Below are 23255 nucleotides of genomic sequence, written 5' to 3'. Positions count from 1 at the left end.
ATAAGAATTTCTTTTTTGAAAAGCTACAAATTGCTGGCGCCATGGCTGAACAGGCTAATCCTCCGCCTTGCGGCACCGGCACACTGGGTTCTAGTCCCGGTCAGGGCGCCGGATTCTGTCCCGGTTGCCACTCTTCCAGGCCAACTCTCTGCTGTGGCCAGGGAGTGCAGTGGAGGATGGCCCAAGTGTTTGGGCCCTGCACCCCATGGGAGACCAGGAGGAAGTACCTGGCTCCTGCCTTCGGATCAGCATGGTGCGCCAGCCGCAGCGCGTCAGCCACGTTGGCCATTGGAGGGTGAACCAACGACAAAAGGAAGACCTTTCTCTCTGTTTCTCTCTCTCTCACTGTCCACTCTGCCTGTCAAAAAAGTTAAAAAAAAAAAAAAAGCTACAAATTATATAAAATCTAAAGGCAGGAATGGCAAACTAGCATGTGCTTTCTGAAAATGGCAGATGGCAGGTTAGAACTTAGAAATGTAACCAAAATTAGACTGGCAGTCTAATAGTTGTGAAGTCACAAATACTTTATGAACACAAAGCAAATACTATCTGGAAATCAAAACCAATCAATATAAAAAAAACAACAATGGCAGAACTTTTTCTTCAAAAATAAACTATCAGTTTACTTTAAGATGCATCAAAATAGCATGGATTCATATGGATGGAGAAATGAATGGGCAGATATGTGACAAGCAAGCACAGGAAAATGTTAATGGCAGAATCTAGGTGGTTTGTACACCAGTGTTTATTGCAAAGGTCAACTTTGGGGGCCAGCGCTATGGCACAGCGGATTAAAGCCCTAGCCTGCAGTGCTGGCATCCCATATGGGCGCCGGTTCGAGTCCCAGCTGCTCCACTTCTGATTCAGCTCTCTACTGTCGCCTGGGAAAGCAGTGGAAGATGGCCCAAGTCCTTGGGCCCTTGCACCTGAATGGAAGACCCAGAAGAAGATCCTGGCTCCTGGCTTCGCATCAGCTCAGCTCTGGCTGTTGCAGTCATTTGGGGAGTGAACCAGCGGAATGGAAGAGCTCTCTCTCTCTCTGGCTCTACTTCTCTCTGTAACTCTGTCTTTCAAAATAAAACAAAACAATTCTTTAAAAAAAAAAAAAGGGTCAACTTTGCAATATATTCAAACTTAGTCAAAATAAAACGCTGAGAGGGAAATAACAACTGCTGTCACCATAATCCTTAAAGTACATCACTTCATATAATGGGATTTGCCTGAGCAGCATATAGAAGCATTGTGAATAAGCTTGGCTTGTACATTACTTACTGATAGCAAGAAGTGGCTTGAATGGTATATCTAAGCCAGCTGCCTCAGCTCCCACTCCTCATCATCACAGAGACCTGGACAAGGTTAAGCAATGTTTCCAAGGTTCCCTGTAGTTATGTTTTGGTTTCTTCTTAGAAACTCAGGCCAAAACATTTAGTTTCCTATTTAACTGAATTTATAGAAAGCTACTTTCTTAATTTTGATGTTATAAATCTGCTCAAATACAACGCAGTATTTTCTCAAGGACCCTAATTATTTTTCTTTATTCTTAGATTAAGTCCTAACATACAGTTGTCCTTTATTTTTGTCTTTGCTCAATGAGATGAACGAATGATGTATGCCAATGCTCTTTTTAAAACTGTGCCCTAAAGAAATAATTAAGGAATTTTTTGTAAAACACTTACCACAGCATTCTTTATAACAGGGAAAACTGGAAACAAATAAATGTAATACACTACTGGTTAAATAAATTATAGTCATATGTATAATATAATACTCTGAGTCACTAAAAATGATGTTGTACATTAATATTTCTTCACATGGAAAGTTATACACAGGATAGTAAATGAAAATAGTGGCTTCAAGACAGTACTACTGCATAACCTTACACACATATGCTTATGTCTGAAAGGATTTATGCCAAGGTGATTGATTATCTCTTAGTTCGAATATCTGTGTTCACTTTGATTATCCATTATTTCTATTTTTTCTGCAATAGAATGTATAATGTTTCAGAATAACAAAATTATTTACCCTTCCATTTTCTTATAATTGAAAAATAATTGCCAGACATTCTGCTGCTAGCCGAGTAAGACATCTAAATGCTATCCAGATGGCTGAAGGCCCCTATTATTACTACTGCCAACTGCCACATTGGCTTCATGAACATTATATTCACATTTTCCTACCCTAAGTCTTCTGATTCTGTTCTCATCCAAATGTTTTCATCAATGTTTTCACTCTCAGATTTAAGAATTTCTGCAAAGCATCTTAACATAGAATAGCACTCTTCCAACCCTCCTAGTCTTGTCTTTAAAATGAAGTTGCCCTTCTAAGTTCTGTACCAGTCACCACTCCCCTGTCTCCATTCTAACACTGGGCACCATACAGTAATAGAAGACACATGAGTCTTCCTTAACACATCTATGTATCCTAGAAAGCAAAAAACTAGGTTTTTCCTCTCTAGTGCTTAACAAATAGAAGACACTAAAGAAACTTTCAACAACCCTGGGTAGATGAAAGTAAGGAGATGGCAGGAGATATCCTAGCTAATTTAAATGAATTAAAAGCTCAATACCTACATATTATATGACCTTGAGCACTAAACAGAATTTTACAGTTATTGTTCATAACCAGAGAAATCATGAAGAAAAGGTAACTAATACAATGTGGATCAATACATCCTTAATTTACAAAATTAATAAGAAAAGATCCCAAAATCAATAGACCCTGCAATCTGGTGTCAATCAACAAAGATCTTCCAAAGAAAGGCACGAGGGAAAGGTGTGCTCAAAAATGCTCAAAAATGGCGTTGGTGCTGTGGCGCAGCAGGTAAAGCTGCAACCTGCATTGCTGGCATCCCATATGGATGCTGGTTCCAGTCCCAGCTGCTCCACTTCCTAGTCCAGCTTCCTGCTAATGTGCAGCCAGAGATGCAGCAGGTGATGGCTCACATATGGGTCCCTGTCACCCACAAGAGGCACCTGGATGGAGTTCCCAGCTCCTGGCTTTTGCCTGACCCAGCTCTGGCTGTTGTGGGTAAATGGGGAGTAAACCAATGGATGAGATCTCTCCCTTTCACTCTCTCTTTCTCCATGTCTTTCAAGTTAATAAAAATATACTAAAAATAAGAAAGTAAGATGTGGAGACATTCCTCTTACAAAAATAAAAGGTACAGACTTTAAGCAATGGTGAGAGGTAAGGATGTAAACTGATTCCAGCTATTCTATAGTCTCCTTGCTACTCTCCTAAAATGTCACATGTCCACTTTCCCTTAGGGTATTTGCACACACTATTCTTCAGCTTGGAAAACTCACTGACCTACTATTCATTTGGCTAAATTCTCATCTCCAAATATTTAGGCAAATGTCACACTCTCAGTGATATCCCATTTAAAATTTGAACCCTAACTCTGCACATTTTTTTTTCTTCCAAAACATTCACCACACTTTAAGATACTTAATAATTTACTTCTTTATTGTGCTGATTATCCATTTCAGCTTTCAGAATATAAGCTCCAAGACAGCAGAGATCTTTGTCCATTGTGTCCACTGATGTAGACCAAGTACTTAAACAACAACTGATGAGTAAGTACTTGTTTAATGTGCAAGAAATGTGGAAGACTGTGAAAGAAAATGAATAGGACTTGGTGATATCTGTATATCAAAAAGAAAGCTTTAGACTTGAGATAAATGATCTAAATTCAAGTCTAAGCTCTACTACTCTTAAGCCAGAAAGTGACTATTGTCTGCCAAGTGTCCTGATCTGTGAAATGGGTAGCTGTGAAGATCAGATGACATGAATAAACAGCAAGGCAAATGTAGACTTTTTAGTTTGAAAAATTAAGAGTTCAGTCTTAAAAGGAAAAAAATTAAACAATCTTGAAGATTAGGGTTTGAGGGATGTGACTGTGGGACTAGTTTTAACTAAGTGAAGAAAACCCAGAAAAGTAACTCCATTTGGGGAAGAAAAATAATACAGAATGAGTTAAGTTTCAGTCTACAGCTGTCCTATTCAACATGGTATCAGTAACCATTTGTGTCTATTTAAATTTAATTAAAATGGAACAAAATTTAAAATTCAGTTCTTCAGTCACACTAGCCATATCTCACATGCTTAATGGCCACATGTGGTTACTGGTTTCCATAATGGGTAACACAGATTATAGAACATTTTGATTATGATAGGGACTCCACTATGCAGTGATTTACAAAATTGGAGCATACGGCAAAACATTCAGTCAATATAATGTGTCTCGATGAGTTAAAGTTCTAAGAGAATTCAAGTGGATGTCATTTTAATATCCCTGATGCTGGATTCCTATAAAGCACCTTTTACAAGAAATGCAAATCCAACCAAGGAATCAATCTGAGTGGTAGTGGTAAACTTCCTTGAATATAATGAATCAAATAAATCATATTACTTTACTCAAAGGATACATGAACACTCTTCCATTGGATGGTATAAGGTTTCTGACATAGCAACTATAAATAGAATCTGGTGTGTCCCAGCAAGTTGCTAAAAAGAATGTGATCAGCATCCTGGCCAAATCCTCTAGTTAATACCTTCAAACTTGTTGGCAAAACCAAACATTATCAGCAATCATACAAGAGTGTTCTTAGTCAGTGACAAGATGGTATCTACAACTCTAAATCTCACCCATATGGCAAAATTCTCTCATCAAAAGTAACTGCAGTTACTACGAGCAGTCTTCCTTAATAGTAAGTATATTTCAACTATCAAAAGATCCAGAATTAAATACATAAATGCTTATGAAAAAAAGCAAAAGCAGATACTCCTGTTTTTTAAAAATCACACAAAAACAAATCATTTATATGTACTGACAAAATTTAAGAGAATCCAGTCTATAAGAATGACTGACTTGCAAGTCACATAACTGAGTAACAAATTTATACCTACGATTTTAAAACAAAATCTTCTAAGTTTGTAAGAAATATTTGAACATTACAAGGACTCTGAGATCACTGTATTTAAAGCTTCAATATAATATATTTACAACAATAATTCAATAATTGGAATAATTTTATTATCTCAGATAAGTGATATACTTAAGAAAACGGAATAAATACTAAATACTATGAGTAATTTAGCCCCTTCCTATGCAATAATCCTTATATTTGTAAAGAATGAGTTTAATATGTACTTTATATTAAATCATTAATCAAGCAAAAAAGTAATCATCTAAATGTTCATCAGTAATAGACTAAATAAACTGTGTTATATATCCATCCAATGGAATACTATTCAGGAAAGAAAGTAAACAAAATATAACTAGATACCACAGCACATATGAATATCACAAATGTTAACACTGAACAAGGAAGTCAAATACAAAAGAGAACACAATGTCTGATTCCATCAAACAATCCCATTCATATGATGTTCAAACAGGCAAGTCTAAACTATAGAATCAGAAATCAAGGTGGTAGTCACCCTGGTGGGAGAGGCCGCTGGAAGGAGCATGATGGGAGCTCCTGAGTACTAATAATGCTGTTTCCTAATCTAAACATTAATAAGACATATATAATTACTTCACAAAAATTTAAGTTTTAAACATGTAATTTGTTCTTTTCATTTTTTTCCACTTGAAACGCAGAGTAACATAGAGACAGAGACAGAGAGTCCACTGAGTCATGCCCCAAGTGACCACAACAGCTGGGGCTGGAGTAAGCAGAAGCCAGGAGCTAAGAACTCCATCATTTACTTTTTTGTGTATCTTTTTGTTTTTAAAGATGTATTTATTTACTTGAGAGGCAAAGTTAGACAGAGAGACAAAGAGGGAGGTCTTCCATCGACTGGTTTACTCCCCCAAATGGCCACAATAGCTGGAGCTAGGCTGATCTGAAGCCACAAGCCAGGAGCTTCCTCCAGACCTCCCACGTGGGTGCAGCGGACCAAGAACTTGGGCCATCCCCTACTGCTTTCCCAAGAACTTGGGCCATCCTCTACTGCTTTCCCAAGCCATTAGCAGGGAGCTGGATCAAACGGGGAGCAGCTGGGACTCGAACCAGTGCCCATATGTGATGCTGGCACTGCAAGTGGATGGTTAACCTTCTACGCTATAGCGCCAGCCTCTATAATTTACTTTTGAAACAAACTGTGTAACAGTTCAATAAAGTTTAACAAATATAAGTATATATAAAAATATTTATAACACACTCAAATTATCTCAGGACCATCAGGCTATATGTACTATAGTTTGGGAAATGCTAACATATCAAAGAGGTGAAAGGAAAGGAATGACCTAGGGATAGCAATAATTCTAATGTGCATCTAAAGCACACAATAGATATCAATAAAAACAAGAGATAGCCCTGAAATGAGATCTCTCTCATTAGGAGAGATCCTCTTAGAGAAACGTAAAGGAAATTTTGTAAAGTGTTCAGTAGGCAGTAGGGATAACACATGCTAATAAGGCAGCTGTTCACTTACCATCAAATCTCTCAAAAAGCACTCCAACAATACCCCTGTTCTCCAGGTTCTAGCTTCCAATGTGGACAACTTCAACAACTAGAATGCTTCTACCCTCTACCCAACGTGCACACACACAGTTTTCATAGGGGTCATTTAGCTGGAGAGTGAATTCTGAGTAAAGGCAGCAAGCACCTGAGGTCAGCCCTTACTCTCTCTTTAGAATCTCTCCACTACAGAGAGGCTATGCTCTAGGGTCATGATGGCATGTGTTAGGCTTACTGGTGTTGGCTCTGCCCCAGCAGGAGTCCTTCCATGGGCTAGCATTGCCTGTGATAGAATCTAATTCAGGGGAAACATCGGGAATCCAGATCTAAGCCATGTTATCCAAACAGCTTTATCAGTAAAAATGCTCACATTTTTACCCCTGTCTGTATCTTGTATATTACCTCTCAAATGATTCTGAACTCACAACTTGGAACAGGGATCTGATAAAACACTACCCTTAAAATCCAGTAGATGGCACTAATGCAGGGAGGGCAATTACTACTCTATGTCAGAAGGGTAGATGATACTCAAGACTTGGCCCAAACCTCTGACTTGCTTTAGGTTGAAAATAACATATTAATCTGATGAACAGAAATAATCTTCTAAGCAAGGAAATAAAATCAAAAGGAGTAATACTTGCTTAGTACTTCCTTTTGAACTGTTCCATAAAGTATCTCATCTGACTGCAACAGCACTCCATTTTCCTGCATCCTAAAAAGATCATTTATTCCCAGATATTTTTATTAACTGACCATAGGGTAGATGGCTGTACGTTAAGGTAACTTCTCAACTTAAAGAATTCTATTTAGAAAAAGTCTAGTCTGTCTCAAAATGCAATCTAAGAAGTACAGTATCAAATAACAATAAATATTACGTCTTCAGGGTCTCTTGTTCATTCACAGTGCTAAGAAAACATTTGGCCAAGCACTAACTCCTCCAGATCTCCTCTCTTTTCTTCGCTTTTTCTTGGATCTTGGGTCTTCCACATTCTTCTTCTTGGTTCACTTTTATTCCAACTCTGTCTTCTCACAAGCCAAAGAGCAAAATTTACTCATACACACACACACACACACACAGAGGCTGTTCTATCTCCTTAAATCATGCATTATATTTTCGTAAGTTATGAATTTCATTTTCATTAGATACATTTTATAATTTATTCAGCAAGTACAACATAAACTAATGCCTTCTTAACTACATGGCATAGTATTTCATCATGATCTATTTAATCCAAAAGGTTTGAAACTTGGCATGACACAGAAAGCAACTTGATGAATAATAAAAATAAGTAGGTAATTTTTCCCCAGGGAACAACTTCAAGAGTAGCAATGTATTTATAGCAGGAGGAAGAAACATGGGCTCTGGAGTAAGACCAGAGGTGAAGTGCCATCTCTTTCATTTCAGAGCTGCGTGACCTAGACTAACTTCTCTGAGGCTCCACTGCTTTGCCTGTAACATACATACAGCATCACCTGCTTCCTAGCGCTGTAAGAGAATTTTAAGAGACAACAATGCATAAACTTTAGCATGGTACCTGGCATATTTGGACATATTCAAATTAAAAGTCTTATTATTATCACTGGAATTCTTAGCTAGGAACTCAAAGTAGACTAGTATTTCATGCCACATAACTAACTACCAAAATAGGCTCAAATTCTGTCAACTAATGTAAGTCAAAGTCAGCTCACTTTTGCCAGTATCTGCTGCAGAAATGCGTCTGTTCCTATCGGCTTCAGTATGCTCCACTGGAAACATTTACAAGAGACTGAGCCTTTCTCCTCCTGGAAAGCATCTACCAAAGCTTCTGGTGGATGGTAAATGATATATTATTTTTTAAAAAGGATTTATTTTATTTATTTGAAAGACAGAGTTACAGAGATATGTGGAAACAGAGGGAAAGAGAGAGAAAGAGGTCTTTCAGCCACTGGTTCACTCCTTAAACGGCTGCAACAGTTGGAGCTCAGCCAATCCAAAGCCAGGATCCAGGAGCTTCTTCTGGGTCTCCCACGTGAGTGCAGGGGTCTAAGCACTTGGGCCATCTTCCACTGCTTTCCCAGGTGCATTAGCAGGGAGCTGAATTGGAGGTGGAGCAGCCAGGACTCCAACCAGCACCCATATGGGATGCCAGTGCTACAAGCTGGGGCTTTAACCGGTTTGCCACAGTACTGGCCTCAATATATTACTTTTTAAAAAGCAGCATATAAACAACATTACAAGCAAGTAAGTTAATTAGCAGCATTCTTCATCAGATACTTTTTTGACATGAATCAGAAGAGTTAATAACCTCTGTAAAAATTGCCACAGAGCAGTTCTGACTAATAATGCAAACCACAATGAGACTGGAGCCAAAGTTACACCTGGGAAAGTGGCTAACAGTGTAAAGGAACAGAAGTAAACAAGGAATCTTCCTTCTCTTTTCTATAACATTACAATAATTTTTTAAAATTGGGAAAAAAATTTGGGGAGCTGCCACTGTGGCTCAGTTATGGCTCGGATGACTCAGCCATCACCTGCAGTGCCAGCATCCTATACAGGCACCAGTTCAAGTCCTGGCTACTCCACTTCCAATCCAGCTCCCTGCTAATGTGCCTGGGAAGATAGCAGAAGATGGCCCAAGTCCTTGGGCCCCTGCACCCACATGGGAGACCAGGAAGAGACTCCTGGCTCCTGGGTTCAGCCTTGCCCACTCCTGGTCATGGCGGCCATTTGGGAAATAAAACAGTAGCTGGAAGATTTCTCTCTCTCTCCCTCCCTGTGTGTGTCTGTACCTCTGCCTTTTGAATAAATAAATAAATCTTTTAAAAAAATGCAATGACAGCATTGTGGCGTAGCAGGTAAAGCTGCTGGCTGCGATGGATGCCAGTTCATGTCCCAGCTGCTCCACTTCTGATCTAGCTCCCTGGGAATGGCCTGTTAAAGCAGTGGAGGATGGTCCGAGTGTCTGGGCCCCTGCCACCCATGTGGGAGACCAGGATGAAGCATCTGGCTCCTGGCTTTCCTAGGTGCATTAGTAGGGAGCTGGATTGGAAGTAGAGCAGCTAGGACTTGAGTCAGTGCCCATATGGGATGCCGACACTGGAGTTGCAGGCAGTGGCTTAACCTGTTATGCCACAGCACTGGCCTCAGTAGGTGACAACTTTAAAATTATAGAACTAATTAGCATTTACTATGCCATTGGAGCCTGCAGACTGACTGAAAATAGAAAAGGAATGACAGAATCCTAAGGAATGTGTAAAGACCTCTCTCTGTCTCTTCTCTCTCTGTAACTCTACCTTTCAAATAAATAATCTTTCAAAAAAAAAAAGTTATCACCTACTGCACTAACTTCCAAAACTTTCCAACCCACCCCCTCCTCCCCATTTTCACTGCCATCACCTTTGTTTAATCTATCATTATTTCTCACTCTGACAACAGGCTCCTCCAAATTATCCATGTGCCTATTCTTACCCTTCTCCACTCTACTCATAAGATTACAGCTAGAGTGACCTCTCTTAAGCCAAACCCAATCCAAGCATGCCTCTTTCCAGCACAATTTCTTCAAGGTTCTCCATCACCTACCCCCACCTCCCAAGCTGCCTCATTTTCCTTTATTATATTTGTCACCGTCTAACATAGTATATTACATGTTTGCTCACTGCATCCACTCCAACTAGAATGCAAGTTCCCTAAGGGCAGAGTATGTGTTCATTGCTCTACATTACATGCCTAAATGAGTGAATGAATGAATGACTCAAGAGTTTTAGGCCAAGTGCTTCCATGATCTGCCACTGCCCTGCGCTGTTCATTTTCCTCCCACCTCTACTAATAGTGAACTCCCTAGTTACCCAAATGAAGTATGCACTTTCACAACCCCTTGCTTTGCTCTGTCACCTCTGCCTGGAATACAAACTCTCCTTGCCATCCAGGCAACCTGACAAACTATCACCAATATTTTTAAAATCTTTTCCAGAAAGCTTCCCTTGGCCCCCCAGATAAAGCAGATCACTCTTTGCTTCCTTTGTGCAACATCCATACTTGTAACTACAATGGCTCTAATTATCCTGGAAAGTGTAACTCCCTCCCCAAATTGCAATTTCTTTTCAGGATGAAGACTATTCATTCCTTTACTTCCAATGCCTAGAACAGTACCTCTCACAAAGCAACTACCCTACAAATGCTGAATAAGTCAATGGACACATGACTATTCTGTAAGAAGAATGAAGACATGAAATTTCAGTCTTCTAGTCACTACTCAAGAGGGCAAGAGGTTAGCCTAGCAGTTAAGATGCTCATATCCCACATAAGAGAACCTGGGTCCAATTCCCATTTCCAGCTCCTGATTCCATCCAGCTTCCTGCTAATGCAGGCTCTGGAAGGCAGTGCTGATGCCTCCAGCAATTCGGTTCCTGGGAAGGCACTGTGACACAGCATGTTAAACTGCCACTTGCATATCATTTCAGAGTGCTAATTAGAGTTTTGGCTGTTCCACTTCTGATCCAGTCCCCTGCAATGTGCCCAGGAAGCCACAGATAATGGCTCCAGTACTTGAATCCCTGCCACCCACATGGGAGACCCAGATGGAACTCCTGGCTCCTGCTGCCTGGTCCAGCTGCAATTTTTAAGGCCATCTGGGGGAGTGAACCAGTGGATGGAAGATTCATTCTCATTCTCTCTCTCTCTCTCTCTCTCTCTCTCTCTTCAAAATACTCATACAGGACAAGATTTTACCACTAACCACCTAACCCTAATCCAAAGAGCAGGCGCAACCCATGCTACAACTGTGCCTGAGCAACTGCTGTTTCCAGTCCTTGGAGCAGTCACATCTTGGAGGCAGTCATCTTCAGCCATGGAAAGCTTCAACCATCACCTAGTATGCATTACTATTTTTCCTTGAAAGCAGTGAACCTAAATCGAGCCATAAGGAAAACCAGCCCTCTTGGCTCCTAAAATGTGAAAATACATACAAATGTACAATCACACATATGTGCATAGAAATGAGTAGAAAAAGATGTGTCTGAAGCTAGTTTAAAAGTTTTAAGCCCAATGATGGCTACATAACTCCAATCGAAGCTGGAGGACATGACATGATCCTTGATTCCTCCCTCTCCTACCACCCAGTAAACAAGTTCTAGAAAAGTTTACTTCCTAACCTTTTCACTAACAGAATGCTTCTTCTCTGAATTATGCCTTAGTTCACAATCCCACCATTTCTCATCAGCCTACCAGTCTCTTAATGGCCCTCTGTGTTTGGACACAATGAAAATTACAACTACCTCTTGTTGAGGGGCTGCGTTAACAGGCCCTGTACTAAGCACTTGATCATTTTTGTATTTTTTAATTCTCACAGCAGTACTGCAAAGCAGAACTGATTGTTCCTATGGTTATAAATGCGGAGACTAAACCTCTAAGGAAGGCTAAGTGATTTGCCCAAGGTCACGCAATTTAAACCATGTAGTAGAAATTCAAACCCAAGTTGAGCATGATATTGCTAAACTGCTCAACCTTTTTCAGTTTGGTTCCAGGGACTTTTGTAAAATGTAAATCTAATGATATTTTGCCCCAGGCAAAATCCTGCACACAAGACTCACCTCTCTAGCCTTTATCCATGTCATTCTCACCAGCTCCTGCCAAACCTAACTGCCAGCAGTTCCCTAATTTGTCTCTCGTGTCTTTACCTGTGAACCTACTATTTGCCTCCCAAAAACACTCTTCTACTTTGGCAGGCTATCTCCAATGCAAGCTTCGTGATTTACTCGGCTAATCTTAACTCTGCAAAGCTTTTGTCATAACAAACACACACCCAGAACTAGATTAAGTGACTATGATCTACAGTTACCAGTTAAGTCTGTCATTACACTATTAGAACTTCAGCTACTAAGATATTTGCTCCTTATATACTGCATTTGTTACTTAAATACTGTATTCTTAAATCTCTGCATAGCTAGTATAGTATGTATGTAACAGAGAAAGACTAATGTATGTTGAATGAATGAACTCAGTAGTAGTAGTATAACTTGAGAACTTGGCACTGAAGTAAATTTGATGTGCTTTAATTCTAAACTGCCACACAGTGTATCTGCTAAGCTAAAAATTTTCTTTTTTAACTGTACCTATCTGAGGGCTTGGGAAGGAATAAAAGAAATGACGGATTTAGCACATCTCTAATACTTTGCAAGTATGCATTAAACATAAGCAACATCTTATTTCACTCTCAAGAGTTTATGCACTCAAAGCCACATCTCAGCAAACAGCTTCTCCCAGTAAATTTCATAGATTAAGATTTCCCCAGAAGTCATATCTCAAGATCTGTTAGAAATATCCTTCATCCAGAGATCCTTGTCTTTTAGCTGCTGGTTACACGGAGTTCAACACCACACCCTCCATCACTAACTAGTGTTTACCGCTCATTGCTTCTTACCCACTCACTCATTGGTTTCCTCCCTCGAAGTCAAAGACCATGCCCATAAGCAAGTAGAAGTCTACTCCACAGAAGCCAAATGGTACCTTTTTGCAGGGCACCAACGCCCGCCCCCCACCCACCCACACACACACACTCTCAGGCTTTCACGAATTAGAAGGGAACCCTGTGATCATCTTCTAGTGCTAACCTGAAATCTCCTCGGAGAAGCCTAACAGAATCCCTGTTAGCCATTCCAAAACCACAGCCCCTAAGTATTCGTTCAAGAAAAGGAATGAATTCCTGGCATTAAGAACCCAAGGGAAAGGACTCCTTTAAAACTCTTCCCTTGTAAGAATTCTCCGGGTCTGTCACCCTCAAACAGTGGCCACAATCCACCATCCCGTCCCGGTAGAGTCCAGGCTCCAGTCCAGTCACCTGTCAGAGAGGTGGGTCCGTACTTTGCGCGACTGGGATGCTTTCTGCCCACTCATGTCACCTTCTGTACCCCTCTTCCCTGTCCCTCCCCGCCTCCCCCCGCCCCCCGCAGCACAGGCCCAGCCTGCTCCCTCGCCACCAGCTCCTTCCCTCGGCCGTACTCACCGCTTCTTGGGGATGATGCCCGACTCTTGCACGGCGGGAGTGGCCGTGGGCGCCGCCGTGGCCGCTGCCGCGGCTCTCCGCGCTCTGCACTCATTGGTACTCAGAGCGTCCTGGGGCCGGCCCAGCAGATGGCCCGAGAGAACCCGCAGCCGCCGCCCTGCGCGATCTGGGTCCCGATCCCGGTCAGCTCCAGAGCCCGAGCTCGCGCCCGCGCCGGTCCCGCCCGCTGCAGCCGCCGCCTCCGCCATGGCTTCCGCCTTGTGCCGCCGCCCGGGTCCGCTGGGCGCGGGTGAAAGGTCACTCAGAGCGGCGCCCGGCGCGACCATTCGCTGCGGCGCATCCCGGCAGCCACCGCGGCGACTGGGCGGCGGGTGCCATGCGCCTGGAGCTTCACATTTTCTGCCTCCGCCCACCGCGCCCGCCCGCCCGCCTTGGTCACGCCTCGGCCGGGAGCACCTGCCGAGCAGGTGAGTTTGAGCCCACCCCTTATTGGCCCAGCTGGGCTGAGCTGGTCCAGGAGCCAAACCACACGCGCCCCCGCAGTAGTCCTAGAATCCTGGGAGGTGCCTTCGGGTGTGGCCTGGGCCTCTCGAGGAGCTTTTTAGGGGTAGGCGCTTCGGAACAGGAGCAGGCGGTGTTACCGGGCCTGACAAGAAGACCACCTTCCTTTGCCCAGAGAAATGCTAGTGCTGCGCCTCTGCTCTCCCCCACGGTGGGGGGTGGGCGTGGGAGTGAAGGTCACTAAAGTAGCTCAAAACTGACTGTCATTACCTCTGACCATCCAAGCAAACGGCCCTTCATTTTCTCATTTCTCATCACCTATTTCGAATATGGCACTGTGCTTAATGATAGATCTCAAATCAGTAATCTCCATCTTACAGATGAACAAACTGAGACAGACATATCCAGCTCTTCTGAGAACTTGCTAAGTTAATTGCTAAAACTGAGTTGCAGTTTAAGTTTTTTCCATTCGTTTCTGGATTCTGACACGAATGGAGGCCAGGTGGTTCGTTTTTGTTTTTATTGCTACATATAAAATTACTGAAGAGCTGCTCTTGAGACTTCTCGATTATTTACAAGTTAGCTTAATTTCTTGATAAAATTAATTTCACTTGGTGAAATTAAGGGGCCATCTCCTAAGACTGCCCCACAGCCCTTTCCAGCCAGTGCCTTACTTAAGAATTAGCCTTTACAAAACCTGGCAGTGCTACTGGCCATTGTGTTGTCGCCACGGGATCAGCACCTTCATGTTATGCTTTCTTAACAAAAGGAAAACTGTTGGCAGAGGGCTCCGATGAACGATGAACACCAAAACCCCGGGGCCTATTGTCAGCTGACCCTGGGCTCTTGCCAACATCCACAGATGAGTTTATACCTTCACCGTGAGCTTCCAAAGAAGCCCACACCTGATAAATCTGTTGGTTAAGCCTAGGCAAGTTATTAGGCAAGAGCCAACTCTAGTCGGGTCTGTTTTGTTTCGTTTTTTAAGAGAGATCATTTATTTGAAAGGCAGAGTTATAGTGAGGCAGAGAGAGAAAGGTCCCCTATCCGCAGGTTCGCTCCCCAAATGTCCACAGCAGCCAGAGCTGGGCCAATCTGAAGTCAGGAGCCAGGAGCTTCCTCAGGGTGTTCCATGTGGGTGCAGGGACCCAAGGAGTTGAGCCGTCTTCTGCTGCCTTCCCAGGCATATTAGCAGGGAGCTGTGTCTAAAGTGCAGCAGCTGGTACTCCCACCAGCACCCATTTATGGGATGCCAGTCCCACAGGCCACGGCTTATACCTGCTATGCCATAACGCCGGCCCCAGGGATCTGTTTTTATACAGCCCTCAAGCTAATGTTTTTGAGAGTTGAGAAGTATTGTTTCATTTAAAAAGGAAGAAATAGACAGAATATGCAATATGTGGTCCAAAAAGTCCTAAAATATACATTATCAGAACTTTGCAGATTTCATGGCCTCTGAGATTCATATACAAAGAGATACCAAGCCACAATGACAACAACACAAATGTCTAGCATCAGGGACCAGTGCTGTGGCGTAGCAGGTGAAGCCTTCACTTCCAGTGCCAGCATCCCATATGGGTGCCAGTTTATGTCGCAGCTGCTCCTCTTCCAATCCAGCTCTTCTTCTATGGCCTGGGAAAGCAGTAGAAGATGGCCCAAGTCCTTGGGCCCCTGCACCCACATGAGAGACCCAGATGAAGCTCCTGGTTCCCTGGCTTCAGATCAGCCCAGCTCTGGCAGTTGTGGCCATTTGGAGAGTGAACCACCAGTGGAAGACCTTTCTCTTTGTCTCTCCCTCTCACTGTCTGTAACTCTACCTCTCGAATTAATAAATAAATAAAATCTTTTTTTTAAAAAAATGTCTAGCAACAGACAAGTGGTTAAATGAATTATTTTGATATGATAAAGTATTTTTGCAGCTATTAAAATAATTTAATGGGGCTGGTGCTGTGGCATAGCAGGTAAAGCCCCTACCTGCAATACCGGTATCCCATATGGGCACCAGTTCGAGTCACTGCTGCTCCACTTCCAGTCCAGCTCCCTGCTAATGTGCCTGGGGAGGCAGCAGAAGATGGCCCAAGTACTTGGGCCCCCACACCACCTGGGGGGACCCAGAAGAAGCTCCTGGCTCCTGGCTTCAGTGAGGCCTAGCCTTGGCCATTGCAGCCATTTGGGGAGTGAACCAGCAGATGGAAAATCAATCAATCTCTCTCTCTCTATTTCTCTATCTCTCTGCCTTTTCCTCTCTCTCTGTAACTCTGCCTTTCAAATAAATAAAATCTTTAAATTAAAAAATAATTTAGCACAATTATGGAAACTAAGAAATACTTATGAATTTGTTAAATGCTAAAAAATAGCCATAATCTAGACTGTTGTGATTCTTTGCAGCAACACATTGAAACAGATTTTTCAAGGAGTATAAGAACTTTTTCTAAAACAACTATTTGTTATATTAAGTGCCATATACTGGGGCCAGCTTTTTAGCGTAATGGGTTAAGCTGCTGCCTGCAGTGCTGAAATCCCATCTGGGTGCTGGTTCCAGTCCCAGCTACTCTGCTTCTGAACCAGCTCCCTGCTAATGGGCCTGGGAAAGCAGTGGAAGATGGCAGAAGTCCTTGGACCCCTGCATCCACATGAGAGACTCAGATAAAGCTCCTGGCTCCTGGCTTCAGCCTGGCCCAGCCCTGGCCATTGCAGCCATTTGGGGAGTGAACCACTGGGTGGAAGATCTTTCTATCTCTTCCCCTCTCTATCTCTGTAACTCTACCTTTCAAATAAATAAATCTTTAAAAAAGAAAATGCCATATACATCATCTTTTTAATATTTATTTATTTATTTATTTGAAAGAGTTACGGAGAGGCAGCGGTGGGGTGGGGGGTCTTCCATCCACTGGCTCACTCCCCAGATGGCCGAAATAGGCAGAGGTGGGCCAATCCGAAGCCAGGAGCATGGAGCTTCTTCCAGGTCTCCCACTTGAGTGCAGGGGCTCAAGCACTTAGCCGTCTTCTGCTGCTTTCCCAGGCCATAGCAGAGAGATGGACAGGAAGTGGAACAGCTGGGATTTGAACCCGTGCCCATGTGGGATGCCGGCACTGCAGACCGGAGCTTTAACCTGCTGAGCCACAGCACCATCCCCCATATACTTCATCTTATCCTTGTTCCACCACTGGAATTCTGAGGTATTAACATTGTATGTTAAGGCCGGCACCGTGGCTTAACAGGCTAATTCTCCGCCTTGCGGCGCCGGCACACTGGGTTCTAGTCCCGATTGGGGCGCCGGACTCTATCCCGGTTGCCCCTCTTCCAGGCCAGCTCTCTGCTATGGCCCGGGAAGGCAGTGGAGGATGGCCCAAGTGCTTGGGCCCTGCACCCGCGTGGGAGACCAGGAGAAGCACCTGGCTCCTGGCTTCGGATCAGCGAGATACGCCGGCCGCAGCGGCCATTGGAGGGTGAACCAATGGCAAAAAGGAAGACCTTTCTCTCTGTCTCTCTCTCTCTCACTATCCACTCTGCCTGTCCAAAAAAAAGTATGTTAAAACATACAAGCTTGAGGGTTTTTGTTTGTTTGTTTTTTATGAATCCTAAAGTTTAACCTGCTAAAATGAATTTTCTTTTCTTTTTTTTTTAAGAGCCAGTTTTTAATGAAAGTCCCAGTGAAGGCAGGGAAGGTGGCCGGACTCCTCCTTCCTAGGTCATTTTTTTTTTTTTTATTTGACAGGTAGAGTTATAGACAGTGAAAGAGAAAGACAGAGAGAAAGGTCTTCCTTCTGTTGGTTCATTCCCCAAATGGCTGCCAGGGCCTGCACTGCGCCGATCCGAAGCCAGGAGCCAGATGCTTCCTCTCGGTCTCCCATGTGGGTGCAGGGCTCAAGAGGAGCAACCGGGACTAGAACCCAGTGCCCATATGGGATGCTGGTGCTGCAGGAGGAGGATTAACCAAGTGAGCCATGGCGCTGGCCCCTAAAATGAATCTTCACCCTAATAAACTATACTCCTAGTTTTTAAAGATTGAATTCTGGGAAGAATTTCAGGGATTGCTACTATAGCTGTCAAAACCCCATTTGTGAGATACAAGAACATGAGACCCATATAGCACTTTTCTAGGTATTTATAACTGAGAAAGAGAATCTTTAGTTGCTCTTGAATAATTAGGTATCAAAGCCTGGAAGCCCCTAGTTTCTGACTTTTGCATAAATGAGTCCTGTTTTGTTGCATGTCCTCACAACACAGCAAACCTATTTATTAAATTTTCAGAGTTTAGCTAATGACCAAAAATGTAGATATACCTCCTGTAGGTTTGATAACAGAAAAGGGAGATCCTAGATGTTTCTCCTTTACTTGACTTCATTGTCTATTAAGGGAGTTGTGACTTATTTTAAAAAGTTGAAACCCACTGTGCCTTCCAATGTCATGTACACAACCCTATTTGTCTTCCTGTTGTCTTGCACAATATGAAGAAAGCCACACTCATATCCTTTGACTTGATAGAAGTCACCAGCATAGGTGGAGGTGGCTCAAATCAAAAATTAATAAGCCAAAGATTATTTCTAAATACTGTTCCCTCAGGTTATCTGGGCATTACCTTCATTTGCTTGCGTCTGACCTCCTCCTTTATCGCCATAATCCAATCTCAGGTGTGGTGTAACTGACAATATTACAAACAGATATAGTAACAATACTGCTCTAGGTCTATCAGGTACTGAGTTTAGATGTCCTATTGACAGCTCATAGATCATCCTTTGCTTTTGCAAGAGAATAATCCCCTGATTCTCCCTGTGCTTCCTTGAACATGGCGAAACAGCTCATTTTCCTCCTCCCTTTTACGTTTCCCAGTTGTCTGCCAGTGTTTTATCAACCCCAGGCCTCTTTTCAGATTTCCTCTTTTGCCACTTACATCCAGTGCATCACAAATACATTAACGTTTGTGTCTGTCAAACTGTTGTTTCCCTGAGAACTTATTCTCTCACTTAAAATTTGCACATTCTGTCTTTATTTGTTAATTAACTTCTCATTTGCAAACATCTGTTTCTCCAAACAGACCATCAATTCCATGAAGACAGAATGGATATCCTTTATAAAAATCTGAAATTTACTTTTAATTTATAAGTGCTTCACTAACTTGGCATTCTAGGAGAGAGACTCGAGTCACAGCCACATAGAAACTATTTTCCTCTTTCCCTCAGTTGCAAATGCTTAGCTAGTGATTAATGTACAAAGTTACTCCATAGAAAAAGCACTTTTCATGATGGAAATGTTCTATGTATGTACTATCCAGCATAGTTACTACTGGTCACATGTGGCTAGGAACATGATATTTGACTACGTTGACTTAGGACTGAGCTATCATATTTTAATTAATTTAAACTTAAATGGACACATGACTGTTGGATAGCACATTTATTGGGAGTTAATAAGTTATTGGTGCCTAGAAATATCAACTCAATTCAACCTTCTTTTTTTCCCTGGCACTGGGATATAGGGAAGAGGAAGGTTCAGGGAGAAATATTTGTCTCTTGCATACTGACCTAAGACTCTAAATGCATCTTCTCCCTCAAAAATAGTATAAATGATTAGATGTGGCCAAAACAATACACACTCCAGTACATTATGTATTAGATAAGCCATTATAGTCCATCTTGAAGATCTAACCATTAAGTTCCTTTTGCATAATGTGTACTTCTCATAGATAGACCTTGGTGATGGTAAAAGAAAGGATTGCCACAAGGATTCCCAGCCCAGTAAAATTACCTCTTTCTGATGAACCACCTCCTTTCTAACACAGGTCCTGAGAAAAAGTTAAGACATTCCAAGAGTTATTTGACTAATGCAAAAGAACTATCAAGTAGTTCTGGAAAATTTCAGATAATAGTGAAGAAGACTTGATTTGCATGCTACATCTCCAGCTCTGGAGAGGGAATTCAACATTACATATCTAGTGTAGTTCTAGATCCCTGAGCCCAACCCCTATTTAGCCACTACTTCTGATCATTGCATTCTTCCTAAGAAAAGCCGTCCGCTATTTCACATGGACCAGGAATGAAGAAAAGGGAGAGAAGGAAGAGTAAATTGCTCTAAGGAGAAAAGCTTCTCAAGTTTGACAGTTCAGCAACTTAGTCTTCAAGCTTCTCACACCCTTTCCAGATGTTACTAGAACAGTGTTAAAACACCAACTCGCACATTTGCTTGCAATCATGAAGAATTTGTAGATTTCTTGCCAAAATACTGTGTGAGCCACAGTGACCTCAGATTATTTTTGCAATGAGATGGGCCCACTGACTTTTTTTCCTGACTCCCCCAGAGAGCTCAATCTAACATTATTGGCATACTTAAGGTGTAAAGTAATCAGCTGACTTCTTTAGTCTTGTCCAAATTGAAGCAGGGACATGGTTCTTGGCAACAATCAGAAGGCAAAATTCATAAATTTTATAAATATCCACAGAAAAAGCAAAAGCTTTCTCCTGGGTGATGAAAAGCTTGATATAAACCAAAATTATGTACCACTAAAAAAACTGCATATGTGTGTGTATGCATGTGTGTGTGTACAGTCTTGAAGTATATGGGTAGCAAAAACACGTGTTCAGATTTTGTTTGTTCTGTGTGATATAATCAGACTAGTTAGGAGCCAGGATATCTATAGAGGAAAACTGTGTGATTCTATTGGGAGGAATAAGTATGGTACAAAAGCCTTGGTGAAGGATTTCCAATGCCTCTCCATAAAGAGCAGAATCCAAGCAGAGTGCCCTATTTATTCAAGCTACCTAAGAGAAATGGATGTTTCACATGAAACCGGGTCCACTGAGATGCTTGTGATTCCCAGAAAAACTGAAACATCAGTGAATATCATATCCAGAAGGGCGTATCAGTTAGCCTGTTCTTTCTGAGTTCTGAGATACTTGGCCTTTTATAGCCTGGTTTTTGATGGAAAACAGATCACATACATAGGAAGAAGGGGGTGAATGAACCATGGCATGTAGAATTTTAGGTAAGTGCATTTATGACACATCTTCTAAGTTAATGGCCAAAAAATAGTCTGAGAAGAACAGATCAATCTTTGAATCCTGAATAGGAATTCTTGTATCTTATACCTTTTTTTAAAATTGTGAAATACAACCAAGAAGTGAACCAAAGTGGAAATTATCTCAAACCCCACACCCCTGAAATTACCATCTAGGTTAAGCAATAGAACACTGCCAGCACCCCAAGAGCCCCCATTTGTCCCCTCCCTGTTATTTCACCCTCCCTATTTGCCAAAAGTAACCACCATCCTGAGTTTTATCATAAGCACTTCCTTGTTTTTCTTTATTTTCCTATTTTATGTTTTATTCATATGCATGCAGAAATTTTTTGCTTATTCTTTTTTTTTTTTTAACAGGCAGAGTGGATAGTGAGAGAGAGAGAGACAGGGAGGAAGGTCTTCCTTTTTGCCGTTGGTTCACCCTCCAATGGCCGCTGCGGACAGCGCATCTCACTGATCTGAAGCGAGGAGCCAGGTGCTTCTCCTGGTCTCCCATGTGGGTGCAGGGCCCAAGCACTTGGGCCATCCTCCACTGCCTTCCCGGGCCATAGCACAGAGCTGGCCTGGAAGAGGGGCAACTGGGATAGAGTCCGGCGCCCCAACCAGGACTAGAACCCGGTGTGCCGGTGCCACAAGGCGGAGGATTAGCTTGTTAAGCCACGGCGCTGGCCAACTTATTCTTATTTTTTTAAAAAATTGTACCACCACATACTTTATATTTTTATGCTAATATAATATTAATACAAAGAGAACAGATTCAGTGTAGTTCACAGATACAGTTCTAAGAATATAATGATATTCCCTTCCACCCTCCTCCTTCACTCCCTCCCTCCCCTTTCTTCCTTTCTGTCTTAGCTTTTGAGATAACTTTTTTAAAAAAATTATTTATTTATTTGAAAGTCAGAATTACAGAGAGAGAGAGAGATCTTCCATCTTCTAGTTCACTCCCTAGATGGCCACAATAGCCAGGGCTGAGCCAGGCTGAAGCCAGGAGCCAGAAGCTTCATCTAGGTCTCCCACATGGCTGCCAGGGGCCCATCTTTCACTCAATTAGCAGGGAGCTGGATTGGAAGTGGAGCAGCTGGAACATGAACTGTCACACATATGTGTTGCCAGAGTCACAGGCTGCAGCCTTCCCAGCTCTGCCACAACATTGGCCCCAAGAGATAACATTTTAAATGTACATTTAAATGAAAAGGCTTAATGCTCCACTAAATTGTTTGTTTTTAATTTTTTCTTATTATCCAGCTAAAAAAAGAATGAAATTCTACCATTTGCTTCAAAATGGATGCAACTGGAGGACATCATGTTGAGTGAAATAAGGACACAGAAAGACAAATGCACGTGTTCTCCCTTATATGTGGGAGCTAAAATTGAATTTTTTAAAAAAGATTTATTTATTTTATTTGAATGACAGGGTTACAGGGAGACAGAGGCAGAAGACGAGAGAAGTCTTCCATCCACTGGTTCACTCCCCAGATGACCGCCATGGCTGGAGCTGAGCCAATTCCAAGCCAGGAGACTAGAGCTTCTTCCAGGTCACCCGCGTAAGTGCAGGGACCCAAGGACTTGGGCCATCTTCCACTACTTTCCCAAGCCATAGCAGAATTCGATAGAAAGTGGAGCAGCCAGGACTCAAACTGGTGCCATATGGGATGCTGACACTGCAGGAGGCGGCTTTACCTGCTACCCACAGCACCGGCCCCTACAATTGAAATTTTTAAAACTGATGTATATTTATATTATTTATGAGATATAGGATTGTAACTCATACGTTTACACAATGAATAGTGATCAAATCAGGGTACTTAGCTTTTCAGTCTCCTAAAATATTATCATTTATATATGTTGGGAAATTTCAAACTTCTCTAGTTATTTTGAAATAATGAATTAGTTGTCATAGACTATGGTTGCCCAGTTGTGCTACATATTGTTAGATTTGCATTCTTCCCCCTTTTACTGTTTCTCTTCCCCTCACCCTTCCTAGCCCTTTAATGACCACTGTTCTGATCCAAGATGGGAAGCAGGCCACAGAGCAGACTTATAGAATGACAAATGCCCTCAACAGCACTTTGGCCTCAGAATCAGCCCTTAAGGCATTTGGATCCAGCTAAAAAGCCCGTTAGTGTATTTCAGGCATGGAAAGCCATGGCACTGTAGAAAAAAATGACCTATGTGAAAGATCTCTGTGAGTGAGATCCCAATGGAGAGAAGGGGCCATCAAAGAAGGAGGTACTTGTCTCTGAAGGGAGGAGAAAATTTCCGCTTTGGTTATGGCCCTGTCTAAA

The 23255-nt window shown here is 42.3% G+C and overlaps 2 protein-coding genes across 5 annotated transcripts in view; one reads left to right on the top strand and one right to left on the bottom strand.

Moving 5' to 3' along the window:
- The window catches only part of AGPS (alkylglycerone phosphate synthase), a 139446-nt gene extending 125733 nt beyond the window's left edge, over nt 1-13713 (bottom strand). Inside the window, exon 1 of the mRNA XM_062188360.1 lies at nt 13451-13713. Within this exon, the coding sequence (XP_062044344.1) occupies nt 13451-13698 (248 nt within the window). The 5' untranslated portion in view covers nt 13699-13713. The remainder of the gene's footprint in view (nt 1-13450) is intronic.
- Nucleotides 13714-13819: 106 nt separating this feature from the next.
- Nucleotides 13820-23255, top strand: part of LOC133757676 (uncharacterized) — a 135535-nt gene continuing 126099 nt past the window's right edge. For 2 of the 4 annotated variants that reach the window (XM_062188337.1, XM_062188328.1), the window contains exons 1-2: nt 13820-13917; nt 22385-22514. In XM_062188337.1, the coding sequence (XP_062044321.1) occupies nt 13827-13917; nt 22385-22514 (221 nt within the window). In that variant the 5' untranslated portion in view covers nt 13820-13826. The remainder of the gene's footprint in view (nt 13918-22384; nt 22515-23255) is intronic. The other 2 variants (XR_009865714.1, XR_009865712.1) reach the window with 1 other exon arrangement.

This window comes from Lepus europaeus, chromosome 1, assembly GCF_033115175.1.
Source record: "Lepus europaeus isolate LE1 chromosome 1, mLepTim1.pri, whole genome shotgun sequence".
NCBI classification, from domain to species: Eukaryota; Metazoa; Chordata; class Mammalia; order Lagomorpha; family Leporidae; genus Lepus; species Lepus europaeus.
This window is presented reverse-complemented; position numbering and strand designations above follow the sequence as displayed.